The sequence below is a fragment of the Falco biarmicus genome, chromosome 14, assembly GCF_023638135.1.
Source record: "Falco biarmicus isolate bFalBia1 chromosome 14, bFalBia1.pri, whole genome shotgun sequence".
In the NCBI taxonomy this organism is placed as follows: Eukaryota; Metazoa; Chordata; class Aves; order Falconiformes; family Falconidae; genus Falco; species Falco biarmicus.
This window is the reverse complement of record NC_079301.1, coordinates 177,879-193,992: the sequence shown is the minus strand read 5'-3', so window position 1 is coordinate 193,992 and position 16,114 is coordinate 177,879. Positions and strand designations below refer to the sequence as shown.

General features: G+C 45.6%; 2 protein-coding genes across 10 annotated transcripts in view; one reads left to right on the top strand and one right to left on the bottom strand.

The window, feature by feature from the left end:
• Positions 1-2,199: 2,199 nt before the first annotated feature.
• LOC130158658 (potassium voltage-gated channel subfamily C member 3-like) lies at positions 2,200-10,064 on the bottom strand. 9 transcript variants are annotated; one of them, XM_056359492.1, is made up of 5 exons: positions 9,491-10,064; positions 7,043-7,089; positions 5,369-5,593; positions 4,718-5,255; positions 2,200-4,113 (listed from the first exon to the last, which is right to left on the bottom strand). In XM_056359492.1, the coding sequence occupies exons 4-5, from the start codon at positions 5,207-5,209 to the stop codon at positions 3,310-3,312; spliced, it is 1,296 nt and encodes a 431-aa protein (XP_056215467.1). In that variant the 5' UTR covers positions 5,210-5,255; positions 5,369-5,593; positions 7,043-7,089; positions 9,491-10,064; the 3' UTR covers positions 2,200-3,309. The 9 variants fall into 9 exon arrangements, with proteins under 9 accessions (XP_056215467.1, XP_056215471.1, XP_056215469.1 ...); XM_056359496.1 differs by having other exon boundaries at positions 9,835-10,064; XM_056359494.1 differs by lacking the exon at positions 5,369-5,593.
• Positions 10,065-10,127: 63 nt separating this feature from the next.
• LAS1L (LAS1 like ribosome biogenesis factor) overlaps positions 10,128-16,114 on the top strand; it is a 28,358-nt gene continuing 22,371 nt past the window's right edge. The window contains exons 1-6 of the mRNA XM_056359491.1: positions 10,128-10,339; positions 10,948-11,073; positions 11,261-11,330; positions 12,464-12,545; positions 13,509-13,700; positions 15,596-15,642. Of these exons, the coding sequence (XP_056215466.1) occupies positions 10,143-10,339; positions 10,948-11,073; positions 11,261-11,330; positions 12,464-12,545; positions 13,509-13,700; positions 15,596-15,642 (714 nt within the window). The 5' untranslated portion in view covers positions 10,128-10,142. The remainder of the gene's footprint in view (positions 10,340-10,947; positions 11,074-11,260; positions 11,331-12,463; positions 12,546-13,508; positions 13,701-15,595; positions 15,643-16,114) is intronic.

The window sequence follows — 16,114 nt, the reverse complement described above, 5'->3', positions numbered from 1 at the left end:
TGTGCTGTTAGCAATTAGTAACATGGAAGAAATGTGCCCTGCCTGCCTGCTCTACACAAGCAGAAGAACTTGGCCAGGATCATGTGACTTCTCAGGCTGTCCCTGTTTATGCCACTCTAGGGCATGGGGTGAGGTGGCTTTTCATGCACAAACCACAAAATGGTCTTGAGAGTAAGCTGGATCCTTGATTCACTGACCACATAGATCTGGATACCCCCAGGGTCCCAGACTGAGGATGCCTGAAGGCCCAAAGGAGCCTCGATTCAAGAGCAGGTGCCCTAGTTTTAACATCACACAGATGACAGCAAAACGAGGGTAGTGCAGCCACTCCTCACTGCTGGAATGGAATTAGTCCTGCATCTGTACATATGCTCATGAATGCCACAGCTTGGACATGTGTCTAGTTTGGGATGAAAGCAGACAATAGGAGGTGCTGAACTTTGAAAACAGTAACGTAAGAAACCACTTTCTGATCGCGTTGAAGTGATCCAGCTGGCCTTGTGGCAGTGGGCTGGGCAAATGACAGGAGCATCTATCTTGGCAACACCTCTGTCTTGGGGCACCTTCTCTTTGCTTTGAGGCGTATGTGAAACACACCCTAAGGATTAGGGAAGTCACAGGTACTTCAGAGTCTCGTGTAGGTCCTTCTGTCACCTACATCCTTCCATTTCAACAGTTACCTTCTGGTTTTTTTAACAAATGACAGCTAGAACTTAAATGGGTTTTTGAATACCACTGATTTTATTTTCAGCCCCAAGACATCAGTTCTCCAAGCTTTCAAATCCCTAACCCTAGTGCAGAGATAGTTTCATGATTTGTATGTTATTACTATACAGAAAGCTATTTTTCCACAGTATCTTCTGGTGACTGGACAAACCTCAGAGGCAATTCCGGCATGTAGCCAGGATAATAGATTTCTGTCTTTGGCACTTTGAAACTCAGCTGGATGATTATTCTCTGGAGTGAAATATATCATTCATTGCACTGTTCTCTAAGTTAAGTGTATTTTTTAAGTCATTGTTTTCCTAATATATATATAGCAATTTGACTCTCAGAAAATCCCCAAGGACACCGTAACATCTACATTACTATGTTTAAGGAATTTAAATTCAGCTAGAGCCTGGCAACACTTCACAGATGATGATTTTCCATATACCGCTCTTTCACTGAACAACAGCTATTGATCTAACCAATTCTGGTTGCCACAAACTCCATGCAGGTTTTTTGAGCTTGGAGTATGTATTCTTCCTCTGATAAATCCAGTGCTGAGTTCTCAGCAGGGTTAGATCCTTTGATCCAGAGGAACTACTGTTCCTCCATCATATCAATGTCAACTTAATGTTGCTGCTGTAACTGCTGGTTTTATGACAAACGGGAGTGGACACTAACAGATGTGACAGGAATGTACATTTGGATCTGAATGGAGCCATGTTACAGAGAGCAGTGCAACACCCTGTTCTGATGTTCACATCATACTTCCTGTGCAGAAACAGGGCTGCCACATGCCCTTAGAGAGCATCCTCTTCTGGGGGCAGCAGCGAAGTTGTTCTCCTCAACTGCAGAAAATCTGTCTCCTGTGAAGCATCTGCTGAAAAAAAGGATGTACACTAGCAGAGCTGGCTGAACACAAAAATAACCATTGCAGCATTCTGAACCACCTCCTAACTTCACAGCCAGTAAGATGTAACTGTTCCAGTGGATTTGGCTTGGATTCTTAAATGGGGTCATGGCCTATGATTATATCATGGACCCTTTCCCAGACTGCCGAAAACTTGAGAACAGGCCTGATAAATCTCTGTTAAACTGCTGCAATTACTTTCCAAGAATTTCCAAGAAGACTATACAGATCCACAGAAAACATATCACTACTTTGATCTAATTAAGACAAATCACTATGCACCAGCACGCATGGCTTTATCCTGCGCACTCCTCCACTCTGTGGATAGCAAAAGTGGGTGCAGGAGAACACCCACACCTTCCTTACACTGCCAGGGTGTCTTCAACCTCTTGTGTGCTTTGTGCCTGAAATGTCTGCAGTGCTTTTCTCTCTCTCTCTTTACAGAAACTAATTCATTGTAATTGTACTAGAATAGAGTAAAACTACCTGTTGTTCCAATAAAACTAAAGCAGCCTTAAAATGCTATCCTGAACAGCAAAATTATAGTGACAGGCAAAACTTAATCAAAATCACAATTAAAATGCAGGCTTAATGAAATTTAAATACATAAATGTTATTGTATACAGAACTTTTTTACTTAGTAAACAAAATAATTTTAGCACATCGTCTTGCTATGTAAAAAATGGGATATGGGTTTTTTTCATACCTCAACAATACTTGTTATTTCAAAATTCAACATAGGTAACAATTAAGACTACCCAGTTAAGAGATAAATACTCCTAGTTTATATCTCTGCCTTAAGGAAGTAAATGACATTAAAATTATATTGAGTACTGTAGATTATGTTCTTCCTTTTGAACAGCAAAACCCACACAGGTATTTTAGCTAACAGCTCAGTGACTTCATTACAGAAAAATCCAGAACTGTTGAAATATGTTGATCCACTGGAAGTGTCCAATGCAATGCTGATCTCCCTGAGGTCAAGGAAAAATTGCCATTAACTTCAGCGGAACCAAAAAGGGTTTGCCGTCAGAGGGCTTCCTTGCTGCTACCCGAATGCCACAGCAATTCCTGTGAGCCTGCAAAGCAGGTTATCAAACAGTGCTGGCTCTCAGGACTGCAGATACCCAGTTCAGCCTGCTGCCTTCCTTACATCTGTGTGAGGGCAGGCAAATCAGATGCACTGGCTTGTTAAGGTAAAATGAGGAAACAGAACACTGTTAAAAAAAAAACAAAAACAAACCACCCATGCTTCCTCGCCACTGTCAGAGCAGGACCGTGCACAAATCTTCTTTCCCAGCATGCAAAGTGTTATTATGGTCTGTCAGGTGATGGAATGCATAGCTAGCATCATGGGTTGTATGCCAGCTGAGGGAATATGCTGCGGCCCCAGGTCATGGAACTGAGCTATGTGGTGCACATTCAGGCTATAATGCAGCATCACAGCCTGTCTCCGAAGAGCTAGATGAGAGAGAGAAACTGTGGCATGTAAAAGAGCATGGAATGAAGTACAATGTGAGAAAGACCCATGGGATTTGACAGGTCTGATCAAGTACTGCAACCTGAGGCCTCACCAATGGTTTGAAATGTGCTAAGGCAGCAAGTAAATGCAGTAAGAACTACTTGCACTCCCTTCCCACAAAAGGGAAGGTTTATTGCTAAAAGCAAAGGGGAACGCAGGTTCTGAAGTGTTAAAGTTTCTTGCTCCTTTTCAGCTTCTGTTTGAAGATAGCAATGTCATAATAGCTTTTAAATTTCACCAGGAAAATGGGTATTGGGATGATAATAGTTAACATGCCGAACACCGCGGCTAAGGCTGCTGTCACTTGGCCAGCTGTGGTGAGAGGGATAATATCTCCGTAGCCCACTGTAGTGAGCGTGATCAAAGCCCACCAGAAGCAAACAAGAATGTCAGTGAAGTGCAGCTCCCCTGTGTAGGAGGGGTGGCTACCCAGCAACTCCCCATAGAAAAAGAGAGAGCCAAAGAAGAGGGTCTCAAAGGCCAGAAGCATCAGCAGGATAAATATCTCTCTGAGGATAGACTTGAGGGTGTAGCACAGAACCCTGAGGATCAATGGCGTTTCTATCAGCTTGGATATCTTCAGGAGCTTGAGGAGATAGACAACGCGAACAAAGCCCAACCAAAGCCCCAGGCTTGGCATTCTCTGAATCTGCCCAGCCACAAAGAGTTCAATATAAACCGGGAAGAGAGAGAGGAAGTCAACCATGTTCAGGGGATTTTGGAAGAACAATTTCTTGTCTGGGCAGAAACAAAATCGCACAGAGAACTCAAAAGTAAACCAGAGGACACAGAAAAGCTCCAGATGAAGCAAGTAGGCAGGCTGGTGGTAATAGGGTTCACGGTCATTGTGGGAGACCTCAGAATAGCCAACAGAGGTGAAGTTAGCAGTAAAAAACTCAAATTGTGCCTTGGTCTCCTCACAGAATATGATGACAATTCCAACGATGAACAGCAGGGAAACAAAAGCCAAGCACTGCAGAGGGAGGAAAGGGCACAAATGCAATTAGTTCAACAAACATGTATCACATAACCTCATTGCCCCAAAACAAGCCCAGGATCACCTCCACGGGCACGGTACAGTCCCAGACTAATTTTCTCAAATCACCATCATTTTGTTTACATGGGGTGCATTTTCTCCTTCCAGGTTTGCAAAATAATAGAGAAGATTGGAATAAAATAAACAACACCTGAACTCCCATATTGGAGTTTGTAAGGAAGGGGAAATGTCTGACAGCTGGAGTAACACAGACAGACTCACACTGAGAGCCACTTTGGCACCAAATGTTGGCTCCAGAAATACCAGCAGCACAGAAAACGTCCTCTGCTGTCTCTAACTTGTTTGTTGCTCTGCACACCTGACATTTTAAAGAGGCACAGAGCATGCATTTTGTACATAGAACAAGAGCAGGAGAGAAGGAGGAGATATTTGTTAATGAGAAGACAGCATTTAAATTTCTTTTTTAATCTGGGATTCAAAGTGTACTTATCAAAGCTATGAACCCATTATCATTTTTCATGGATTCATTCCAGTAATCCCAAAGGACACAGGCTATGTCCATCTCCACACATAGGATTACCTTAGCACTGAAAGAGGAAAAGGGTTTTTCAAAAACAGACCAAATCTTTGGCTGCCACCTGGTTCGCCAGCTGAAATCCCTTCTTTCTGTCTGGACTATGAGGCACTGGTCATCAGTCTGTTCATTTTCATCCCAAATGTTAAATTCCTCTGGCTGCACCTCTTTGTTATTCAGCTTCAACCAGCAGCAGGATGCTAGCTGTGTCTCATTTATTTCCCAGAAAGCCAGCTCTTCTTCTAAGACTGACCTACAGATATCAATGGGACAGTGGAAATGTTTGGTCCTATAATAGTTCAACACGTAGCTGAAGATTTCAGCACTCCTATCAAAAAAGAACTCTTTGGTGGCGGGATCATAGTCGTAGATGCTTGGGGCATGGGGCTCTGTTAGGCTGCACAGCTTGGTTCCTGGGAAGGTCTGGAGGGTGCTGCTGTATGTCTCATATCTCACTCCCCCAATATTCAGGATGATTTTTTCCTTGGAGCCTTCCATCTGTGAGGGAGAAGGGAGGTGCAAGTTCTCATAGGCTCTTGTTTATCTTCAGTAAAAAAGAGAAGAACACAAATTAAAGGAAGTAAAGCAAAGCAAGTTTCAGAGCAGGAAGGTTTTCCAGGGTACCTCATTCCAGTGCTTTTAAAGCACATTTTATACCTGAAACCTGCATTTCCTGTAAGCAGGAAGGCACTTCTGCCATTCCCCATCATGTCCAGCACCTGTTCCTAGACTCTGCTCCACGGCCATATTGTCTCAGCACTTTTCAGGAGATGCATCAAACAAAATGACAAACATCTGGTTTGCACTGCGATCCCTCTCAGCTTCTCCCCATGGAGACAGTGAACACAGTTCAGCATCTGTTCCACCACATTTGTTCATACACTGTAGATAATCATTGCAATAAACTCATTTGAGGTAAAGTTCTCATTCCCAAGACATTTCTTCCACTATCCCTCCCCTTGTCTATTTCTTTCATCTCCACCCCCAATTTCTTTCTCCACAGTTTCTTGCAGAGACCTTCAAGTGCCAAAGAGGTCATCAACAGCTTATCCTCCAAGCAAGTTTTTGAACATAATCTCCCATGTCTAGCCTAGCATAACAAGTTTCACGAGAGACCCTGCTGCCTGGTGGGAACATTTAGGCTGTCTGAATTATGCTTTTTCCTTGAGTCTTCCCTGTACAGAGTCCCACTGAGCCAAAGCACCTTTCCCTCTGCAGGAAGCTGCTCCTTACCTGGAATCCATAGGCAGGATTCCTGGGCTAGATAGAAACATAGAACATTCCTGCATTTCCTTTAGGGCTGGCTGACATCTCAGAATAGCACCAGAACCTGCTGCCAAGGTCTCTGGCATGCTCAGTTGCTTATTTCCTGTAATACATCCTCTGGTTTGCTCCTCAAAATCCAACATACCTGGGAGAAACTGGAGCCCTGCTTTATGAACCTCATTCTAAGGAGGGAAACCAATGATCTCTGTAGCCTCAGGAGCACGCAGGAGAGGTGCAGAATAGGGGTAGGATATTCTTGAGACAGTGACTAGGGCTGTCTTTCACCCACATATCCACTTCTGTCTGTATCCTTCTGTTTCCCCTCCTCCTTTCCTACACATTTCCATCCAACTGTCTCTTATGCCCTGCATTTCTAGTTCTGGCTTTTCTCTTCTTGTAACAGAGCAAGACTGTCTACTTTTCCTGTTTGGACTCTTACCCAGGGATGGCTGCTCAGTGTGCCAGGACCATGCACACAGAAACTCCAGCTGTCCCTCCGCTCTTTTTTGCAGAAAGTTCTGAGCATGGGCCACAGGTCACACTTCTGCAACAAACCTTGCTATCCAGGACCAGCAGGGAAACAAGCCCTGCACAAGAGGAGACTCCCAGAAGTAAAGAACTACATAGAGCACCCCATTCAGCTTTATCAGGAGAGGCTGGAAGCTGCAGCTTGGTCACACAACCGTGGCACAAGAGAATTACTGCCTGTCTGCTGTTCTTGCCAATCCCAGCATAAGTGAGGCTTGATGCAGCTTCGCTCTAAAACTTCCACTGACCAAAGAGAGCAGGATTGAGCATAAGGACTTAAAGTGTGCAGGCATTGCTCAGTACTTGCTGCACTGGAATCCACACAGCACAATTCTAAGCAGGTTAGATTAATTCAGCACTTAGTAAATCTGGAGTTACATTACTGGCCTCTTTTGCCAAGCTCTCTGAAGAGCACGCTGATTTTTGAGATCCCAGCTAAACTTGCCTTTATCTGCTTAGAACACCAGATACCTCTTACTCAAAGATAACAATCACCATGTGAGAAATGAGCCGAGAAGTGTCGTTTCATATTCTTACCTTGGTGCTATTGCAGCAACTCTGCAACCAGAAGAAAGGAGAAGAGACTGGGAAGAACAGGGGAAAATTCAGTGAAAACAGGATGTTCGATGGCTGGTCTCCAAAGCTTAAGCCTCAGAGATGCCAGAAAACAAAACCAGCAAACAGCACTGAAAAGACGCAGAGGCCCCTCTGCCTTGTTCTCTGCCCTATCAGCAGTCCCTCTCCCTACTCCAGGGGATAACAGTCAAACAAGAAGGCAACAACGTTTTGGCTACTCCGCCACCCGCTGCTCTGCTAACAAGCTCAAAGGGACATGGTGTTTGGGAAATGAGTGGAGCTCAAATGTCTTGGGACCAATTACAGATTAAACTATCAAGCCACAGAAAGGCAGACAAAGCATCATTCTTTCTTGGCTGTGCCTTATTCAAGTTTGAGTTAGAAAATAATATATAAAAAACAGGAGCAAACAAACAAAAAAACCCACGTGACCTCCCATCTTCTTGTCATGCTCTCTCCCTTTTCAGTTTAAAGGACTTTTTCTTAATTTCTGAATGACCCAAAACTTAACCCTTTGCACCCACTGATTTTAAATGCTTTTTTTGTCATTGATTACTCCAGGAAGAAGGTTGGCACATAGATGCTAATCCCAGTCAAGAAGGGAATGCTGCCTGTGAAATTCCCTTTCAGCTGATGTTCCGAGGCTGTTCCTAGGTATCACCTCTGCTTACTTCAAACTCTCTGGAAAGAAAGCAGGAAAAGGAATTTCCTTATTCCCAGCAAGAGCAAGACTGTTCAGGAAGGCTCTGGGGGCTCCCTTTTCAGTTAGACAAATAAAAAGCAGATTCACGTTTCTTTAGAGGAAGTATCATCACAGTTCACTTGCTGGATTTTCCATTTTAATCCACTGCCTACATTACCCTGACACACTGAAATTTATTTTCTTTCAAAGAATAGGTTTTCCATTTAGACCTTTTACCTAGCTAACAGTCTGTTTCTTCGCTCCTCATTGGCACTTAACCTGCAGGTGCAAGTAACCCCACTCACCCTAACCATCCAGATTCCCAAGTATTACAGGGACACCACAGACAATCCTGGCAAATCACTGCCAATCTTGTGCGGGACATTCTGGGCAATGGGCCATCTTTGCCTATCACCTCCTGATTCTGTACTGAGCAACCTTGTAGCCAGACATCACAAGCAGAGCAACAGCGCAAGCATAATTCCCCTTACACCCAGACTCGAAAAGGACAAGAAGCATGTGAAATCTCTGCTGTTTCAGTCCTTGCGCCTTTCCATCTCCGTAACAGACATCAAATGGTTCACATCTTTCTCCCTCAGAGAGTACAAATGAAAAATACTTTTAATTTCTGATGTCTCTGAGGTTCTGGAAGCAGGTGATCTGATCAAGCTTGATGTATCCTATCTGTTCCACAGCACTGCAGTATTTGTCTTTTACAACCTTTGCACTGCAGTTGATTTCTGAAACCCAGAAATAATCTGGCAAGCAAAATGACACATGGTGTTCCTGTGCTCTGAATAAGACCTTTTGATTGCATTAAACAGCTTGTCCTTTCAGAACATTTTTTAAGCAGATGAAAAGTGCAACTCAATTTCCAGAGAACAGGGCTCTATTCCAAGTTTTCTCCCTGCCTCATATCTTCTGAGAATTCACTTTCACAGCATGAGGCACTGCAGGAGTTTGGCAAGGAATGTCAAATCTGTTCCCTCAACCTCACACTTCTTTTGAGTAACGAAACTCTTGTTTCGATTTGGCCTACATTTATGCACACCAAAGAACAAAGTGGACTTTTCGGGGGCGGGGGGGGGGGAGTGGGGAGGAGATTGGAGCTGTAATAAACTGAGGCATTTTTCGAAGATAGTATTTTAACAGACCTCATTCGGTGTTTCTTTCCCATAGTATTTGGTATTTAATAAATGTTCTGTACAGGGCAGAAGTTCTGTAATTTTCTCCTGTTTGCGCATACTCAGGTACACATGTGTATGTACTCGGGCATACTCACGTTAGTCTACATTGGGGGGTGTGTGCGTGTGTGTGCTTCATTAACTGCATTTGTGCTAGAATACACTAGTAGGAGTTTAAACTTCCCAGTGTAAGCATTTCTTTAGAGAACACTCATAAAAAAACTGGTGAGGATTATTAACAGTTTTGCAAACAAAATCTTGCTTCAGAACATTGGACATACTGAACAAAAAAGCGTGAGCTATCCTTGGGGAAAGAAGCTACTCTTTCAGTGCTGGAGATAGTACCAGAACCGACAGGCTTGGCTACTAGCAAAACCGGTGCAAGCAGCTTCTGTGGACTTCCACCTCCAGTGCTTTTTTCCCATCCCATATTTCAGTTCTACCTCTGCTGCTGTCTAACACAAGTGTATTCCTGGGATTATGCAAACAGATAGTGAAAAAAATGTATAAAAAAAACACTTCAAAAGATAAGCGGTTTATCACCTGGATCAGTCCTCGATTCAGCCTGCTGCAAAAACCTGTAAAATGATGCAACTGTACAAAAGGGCAGGTAAAGTCTCCTGCAAGCGCGGGTACGTGCAGCCAGGCTGGAAGCTCGGGGACACTGAAAGCTCCGCGCTGCTTTAGCCGGGCCAGCTGCCGCCTCCCTTCAGGCCGCGGCGGCCCCCACCCCAGTCAGCTCCGGCAGACACAGCGCGAAGCCCGGCGCTGTCCGCTGCCACCGGGACCGTGTTCCACGTCCCACCGGGCGCAGCGCTGCCTGCCCCGAAATCCTCCGGCCGCCCCTCCTCACACCGCTCCCCTGAGGCCAGCCCGACACCCCTCACCGTCCCTCCGCTCCCCACAGCCACGCAGGGGAAGAACGCGCCCGTTCGGCGCCGGCCTCAGCAGCCCACGGGCCGCAGGCCCTGCAGGGAGCCGCTGCAGGAGGCCCCCCTACACTTGGGAGCGAGTCCTACATCGCTCCGACGAGCCTAGCCTCCCCGCGGGGCCCAAGCCCGCTGCGGGCCCCGTCGCCAAATGCCGCCCTCCCCACCCCTCCCTCCGCCCCGGAAGCGATCGCGGCGCGGGGAGGGGGAGCGGAATCGAGGAGCGGAAGCGGAAGCTGGGTGCGAGCGGGCGTAGCCGCGGCGGCATGGCGGGCCGCGCAGGGCTGGCCTGCCGCCGCGGGCGGCCGGGCTCGTCCCCGGCCCGCAAGCGGCTCAAGCCGTTGCGCACGGTGGTGGCGTGGAGGGGCAGGGCGGAGTGGGACCAGGTGATGGTGGGGCTGTACTGCGGAGACAGCCGGCTGCAGCAGGAAGCGTTGGACCGGGTCTCGGCCTGGAAGAGTCGGTACGGGCCGCGCACCGCGGGCGGGGGGCCGCCGCCTCTCTGCCCCACGCTGCTCCCGGCGCTCCGTGGCTTGGGCCCGCTGGGCGCCCGGGACGCAGCCGCAGCCCCCTGGGTGCTGTGCGAGCAGACGGCCGGGGCCGGGCTCCCTCTGGTTGGCGCCTTGGCGCAGCAGATTTGGGGCGCGCAGCTCAGGCCCGAAGCAGGCAGGACCGAGGGTAGTGGGGCAGGCAGAAGCCCTGTGTGGCCACAGCTTCGCAGGGTGGTTTTTGAAGGCAGGGTGCTGCAGTGAGCATATCCAGGGCCCCCAAATCACTTTACTCTGTGTTGCCACTGCTGCAGCAGCACACAAGACGAGTCTAGGTATGGCATCTTGTATTGTGTATGTGCTTGCCATGTCGGTAAGTATTCGTTTAACATGTGCTAAGGAGCCGCTGTGTAATCACTGTTCCAAATAAAACTCTGGTAAGAGCCTTTGACGCCATCTTTTTACATACCATTTTTCAGGCTGTTATGTACCACAGAGCAGAAAAAGTAGCCAGAAAGTTACTCTTTTTGCAGGGGGAGTGTATTCTTGCGAGACTGCTCCCTTTTTTGTCCTTTATCTCTAGGTATGGTCCCAAAATGCCTCTTGCAGTGGATTGCACTGCTGAACTGATTCGTTGCAAGGTCCTGGATTCATCTGGCAGATTGAAGTCTCATGAGCTCATCCTCTCATACGGGCTGGCTCTTGTAAGGTAGGGCTCTGAAGGCCTGTGTGCTGTGAGACAGAGAGACCCAGACAGATGGCGTTATTCAGCTGTCTGATTTCACTTTGCATCTCTGGGACCAGTCTTGTACAGCGTGTGGGGAATTTGTCTCTGGGGTCCCAAGTTGCTCAGCAGCTCTTGATAGTCATTTATCTTTTCTGTAACCTGCATGCAGGTTTGTCAACTTGATCACAGAAAGGAAACAGAAAATGGTCAGCATTCCTCTGAGACAATTAGCTAAAGAGGTAAATACTTAATAATAGTTACTTGATAACTTATTTCTATACAGAGAGCATGTGCGTTGTCTGTTAGCAACACTGGGCAGAGGGAGTTGGGATCACTCTTTTGTAACCAAAACAATGGCTATAAATGCCGGTTCTTTCCAGCTGCAGAGTTTTAAAGAGGCTTGATGTAACTATGCCTAAAACTTTCTTCTTTGAAGTCAGATTAAGAGTAATAAAGGGTGATGATCATTAAAGTGTTCTGAATCGTGTGTGATCAGAAGTCTTGATTTACATGTAGATAGTCTTACTTGACATACACCGCGCATTTTTGCTTCTAAGCTACTGAGGTATGGGGGGGAAAAAAGCTTAATCTGTGGTTTTTAAATTCTAGTCTCTGACAAGCAAGGTTATACATAAAAAGCACTTGATCACATTTGCAGGCATTTTCATCTTGTATCTCTTGCTTGAGGTACGTTTGCCCACTTCTGTGTGGAGGAGGGGAGGTTCAAGGTGTAGTTGTAGTAGCAGGATCAACTTGAGTCCTTTTATTGCGAGCTGCACTGAACATTGTATCTGGGTCTGAAGAGCAGGTTTTGAAAGGAAAGAAGAGACAGTATTTGAGACTCACCTGTATATGCAGCCTTGTCTGGGGCCCCAGTGGGAGACTGATGAATTGATTTTTTTTTTCTGTGTTTCTAAGAAAGGTGGTGCTGCTTCTCACCTTTTAAAACTGATCAAGCTTAAAAATAGAGGTCTTGCGTAGTTAAAGTTAGCTGTCTGTAGGAAAGTGGCAGAAAACTGCATGCAACTTCGAGTATGTGTGCTTTGAGTATTATTTATCATATGATTTGTCAGTTTAATCTAACTGCTTTTCAGTATCTTGTCTAAAAAGGCATCTGTTTTGCAAGTAACATTGAAGACCGTAAATTGTAAAATCCCAAGTTTGTACGGATACTAGGCCACCAGAGAAGTGAGATCAGAGAGGAGGAGATCTCAGCCCACCCTTAGAGGGGGGGGGGGACTGGGGTGCGGGAGTGGCCTGGAAGAGGCTGTTCCCACTCAGGTAGAGGTTCTCTGCAGCCTTGCAGGGCTGCATAGAGTTGTGGCATGATGCAGCAGGAGATGTGGTGTAACACCTGTACCTGTTCTTCCAGGTGGATATCCCCATCTGGGTTGTGGATCTCCGTCATGAGCTGACCCACGGAAAGTTGCCACGGCTGGCCCTGTGCCGCAAGGGTGAGTGCTGCTGGCGGGCGCCATTATGAGGGCCTAGCCTGAGGTGGGCTTGGGGTGGCAGTGCCAGTGCCACAGGCCCTGAGCGAGCACCCCTCTCTCCATTTTGGGACACTACAGGGCAGGCAGTGGGCAGGAAGAGCTGTGGTGTGAGATATCGGGAGGGTTTGCCACTGCTCGCTGTGGATAGCTGAACTGTGTCCAATGGCTCCAAATTGTGGTGCATCACAGGGTAGGTGTTTACAGACTTTCTCCCTCCCCTGAAAAAAATAATGGAAACAATATTCGGCCCTCTTGCTTCTTTACGGCACAGGAAGGTCTTCTCAGGGAAAGAGGTAAGTGCTGCTCCTGGTGGCTCTGAGATACCTGAGACCTTTAAAAATCCCATTCAGGGAGAAATGCAGTAGGTACTGCAAGCCTGAGTGAATGACCAGCCCGTGGCATCTGAAGGGATTCCTGGGAATTTTGGGTTAAGCACTGAGGAACCAGTTAAATAACCTTCGGCAGGACCCTTAGGTTGAATTGGGTAGTGAAATAGTGATGGGAGAAAAGGGGTTTTCTTTTCATTCTATAGAATGTAGTCTCTGAACAAAAAATTATGTTATTGTTACAGACACTGTGTTGATTGTGGTGATATGAAAGAATTGACTCATTTTCTCATTAAGGGACCACTGCTGGGACTTAGTTTCTGCTTAAATTTGGTGTGGCTTGAGCAAGGTGCAGTGCTATAGCAGTGTCCAGTCCTTTCTGTGGCCAAAAAGACAGTGGGTGGGTATTACCAGTCCTGTGATACTGGGGTGTGGGTTTCCGTTGTTTTTTCATTAACGGACTTGTATGTGATTTCAAGGTTCCTAACTTGTTAACAGCATTTCTTTTCAGAATGCAACTTAGCAATGTGCCACCTATATTACTTTTTTTCAATAACAAAATGTCACTGAGATGATAATGTTTTCTGCTCTCCCTTAGGTTGTGATGTTGTGCTGGACTGGCTGCGAAAGACATATTGGAGCCGTCAGCTAGGCAATAACTTGTGTGAAGAAAGTGAGGACGAGGACGAGGAGCAGCAAGGGGTGGAAGCAAGTGCAGAGTTAGACAATGACGCATGGGAGATTCAAACCCCACAGCATGAGGCCTGTCAGAAACACAAGGAATTCCATGGTAGGTGTCCCTAGAATAATGGCACATACAGGGATTAGGTATGTCCCATGCTAGAGAGAACACTTTAAAAGTGTCATCTTCTAGCCCTGACAATGCATAAAGATATATCTTCAGCTCAGGTTTTGGGATTCCTCTTTGGACCTGAGTGGATTCTTGGGGTGTCTGACTTTTTTGGTATTAGCTGACTGAATTTGTATCGTAAAATCTTTTACTTCTGTTGAATATGCAGTATACTAATCAGTAGCAACAGTTATACTGGGATGGTTTAGGACCAAGTGTTGTAAAAATTAGTTGTAGTGTCTTGACAGCCACAGTTTTGGTATTGAGGCCATTACTGGCAAAGAATGCTGTGGTCCTTTTATAGCCCTCAAAACTCTGCAGATTCATAACTTGAGCAAGAACAGGATAAGGGCAGTTCAGCCAGTTTCAAAATACTTCACATGTGGACAGAAACAATAGTATGTAAAATAAAAAGTAATCACAGGTAACTCAACATGGGCATAATCTAAGATACAAAGTGCAAAACAATGGGAAAACTTTGGTAAACTGTGTTGGTGGTTGCTTTTCCATCACCGGGAGTTTTTGAACCCAAAATAAAGAACTTTACTCAAAGTCGATTTGTGGTTTGAATGACTTACTGGAGGAAGCAGGAGTTCAGATTAGGTGGCTGGTCTGTGAGTTTGAGGTATCAAACAGTACCTCCAACAGTAAAATGAGTTAGTCATAACTTTTTCAGACAAAACATGGCATGCTTATGGGGAGTAACTCACCCAGCAGATTAGAGCAGCCCAATCCAAGGTCCAGAGAGTGTTTCAGCAGAAATGCTGAAGTGACCCTTACTGCTCCCTGGAAGGTTACACTGGGTGACTATAATGATCTTTCTGGCTTTAGGATCTATGAATTTGTTGCAAGTCTTCTAGATTCCTTTGTAACAGACGCATACATAGATACAGTAGCTGCAGTCCAGAAGCGTTAGCTAATTTGTTGTGCACTTTGATTTTAATACATAATTTATCAGAACAATCCAAACATAGAGGCAGTACTGACGTTTGGAACACAGCAGCACTTATCACTTCTTGTCAGAGTGTATGTGGGGGCTCCTGTCTGACTTCATGTTGGATGAGATCCAAGCATGTGCTATTCCTCCTTCTCCCTGGTTAGCCCCTCACACAAAAATTAAAAAAAAAAAGAAAAAAGAACAACACCCCGCCCCCAGCTACCAAAAGAGAGAACCACAGATCGATACAGTAGATTCTGTGATTTATACGTCTAGAGTGATGGAATGGCAATGATGTATCAGTGCTACAGTTCAAATGCCTGTGAAGTTTAATCTAGCTGATACTGGGTGGTGGGCATTCTGATAGCAGGTGACAATCACACCTGAATGGTGAAGTATTTTGAAAGATGGTGCTATTTCAGGTACAGTAGAAGTGGTCCACAGATGAGAGAAAGGACATCTCATGTGGATGGTCAATTCAACTTTAATGAAGTCCAGTAAGGATGTGAGTAGCCTCAGTGCTGTTGAAATAGATTTGAAATGCAAGTATGAGGATTGCAAATATGCAGCAGAACATGAACTGTCTGTGGGAACAATTTCTTCCTAATCTGATCTATTTAGGGGGTTTTTTGGAGCTGTCTGGATTTATCCAGCTTGGCTGTGATAAAATACTGAACTCATGGTTCAACCCCACTTCATAAATTTTATGTTACTGGAAAAGTCTGGGAGCTGTAGGAGTCTTCCACAGTGTTGCCTGAATTGGAATTTATGATTTCATTTGACTGCAGTCTTCCTTGAGTGTATACTCAGCAGAACTAAGCAGCTTGCCCAGATGCAAAATTCCTTTACATAGTTGATCCATTCCCTGCTTAAACTATATATTTATGTTTATTTCTAGAAAAAGTCAGAGATGTGCTGATATCCTACAAGAATGAGCAGTTTAGGGTAAGTACGGTCTGATCACCAGCACTTCTGGTTCTTCTCATTTCCTGCTTGGGGTGGTAAGTCTTCATTCTTGCCCAAACTGAAGAACTAATGCTCTTGGCCAGGCATCATTTGAAATACCTGAATGCTAGCACGACTAAGTTGCTGTGCCAGGAGTTTGTTTCATGTAACAGCAGGGATTTTTTTTTTTTCCCCTGTAGCACCCTCCCACAATTATAATCTCTCCAGAAGTGTCAGTGATACAGAAGTGGTATTTGTATCAGTGCTGTAGGGGTGACAGTACGCCAGTGGCCACAGGCTGCTAACGCTTGCCAGTTTATGTACTCTGGCCTAAAGTAGAGCTGCCATCTAGTGCATAGCCCACAGTAGACCCATGACTGCTGCATGTGTGGAGAGAGTTTTTTTTAATTCCTTCTTCAGATACCTCTCCTGCTGTTGTCAGTCATGGCTGCCAAAGAGAAGCTTCACTGCA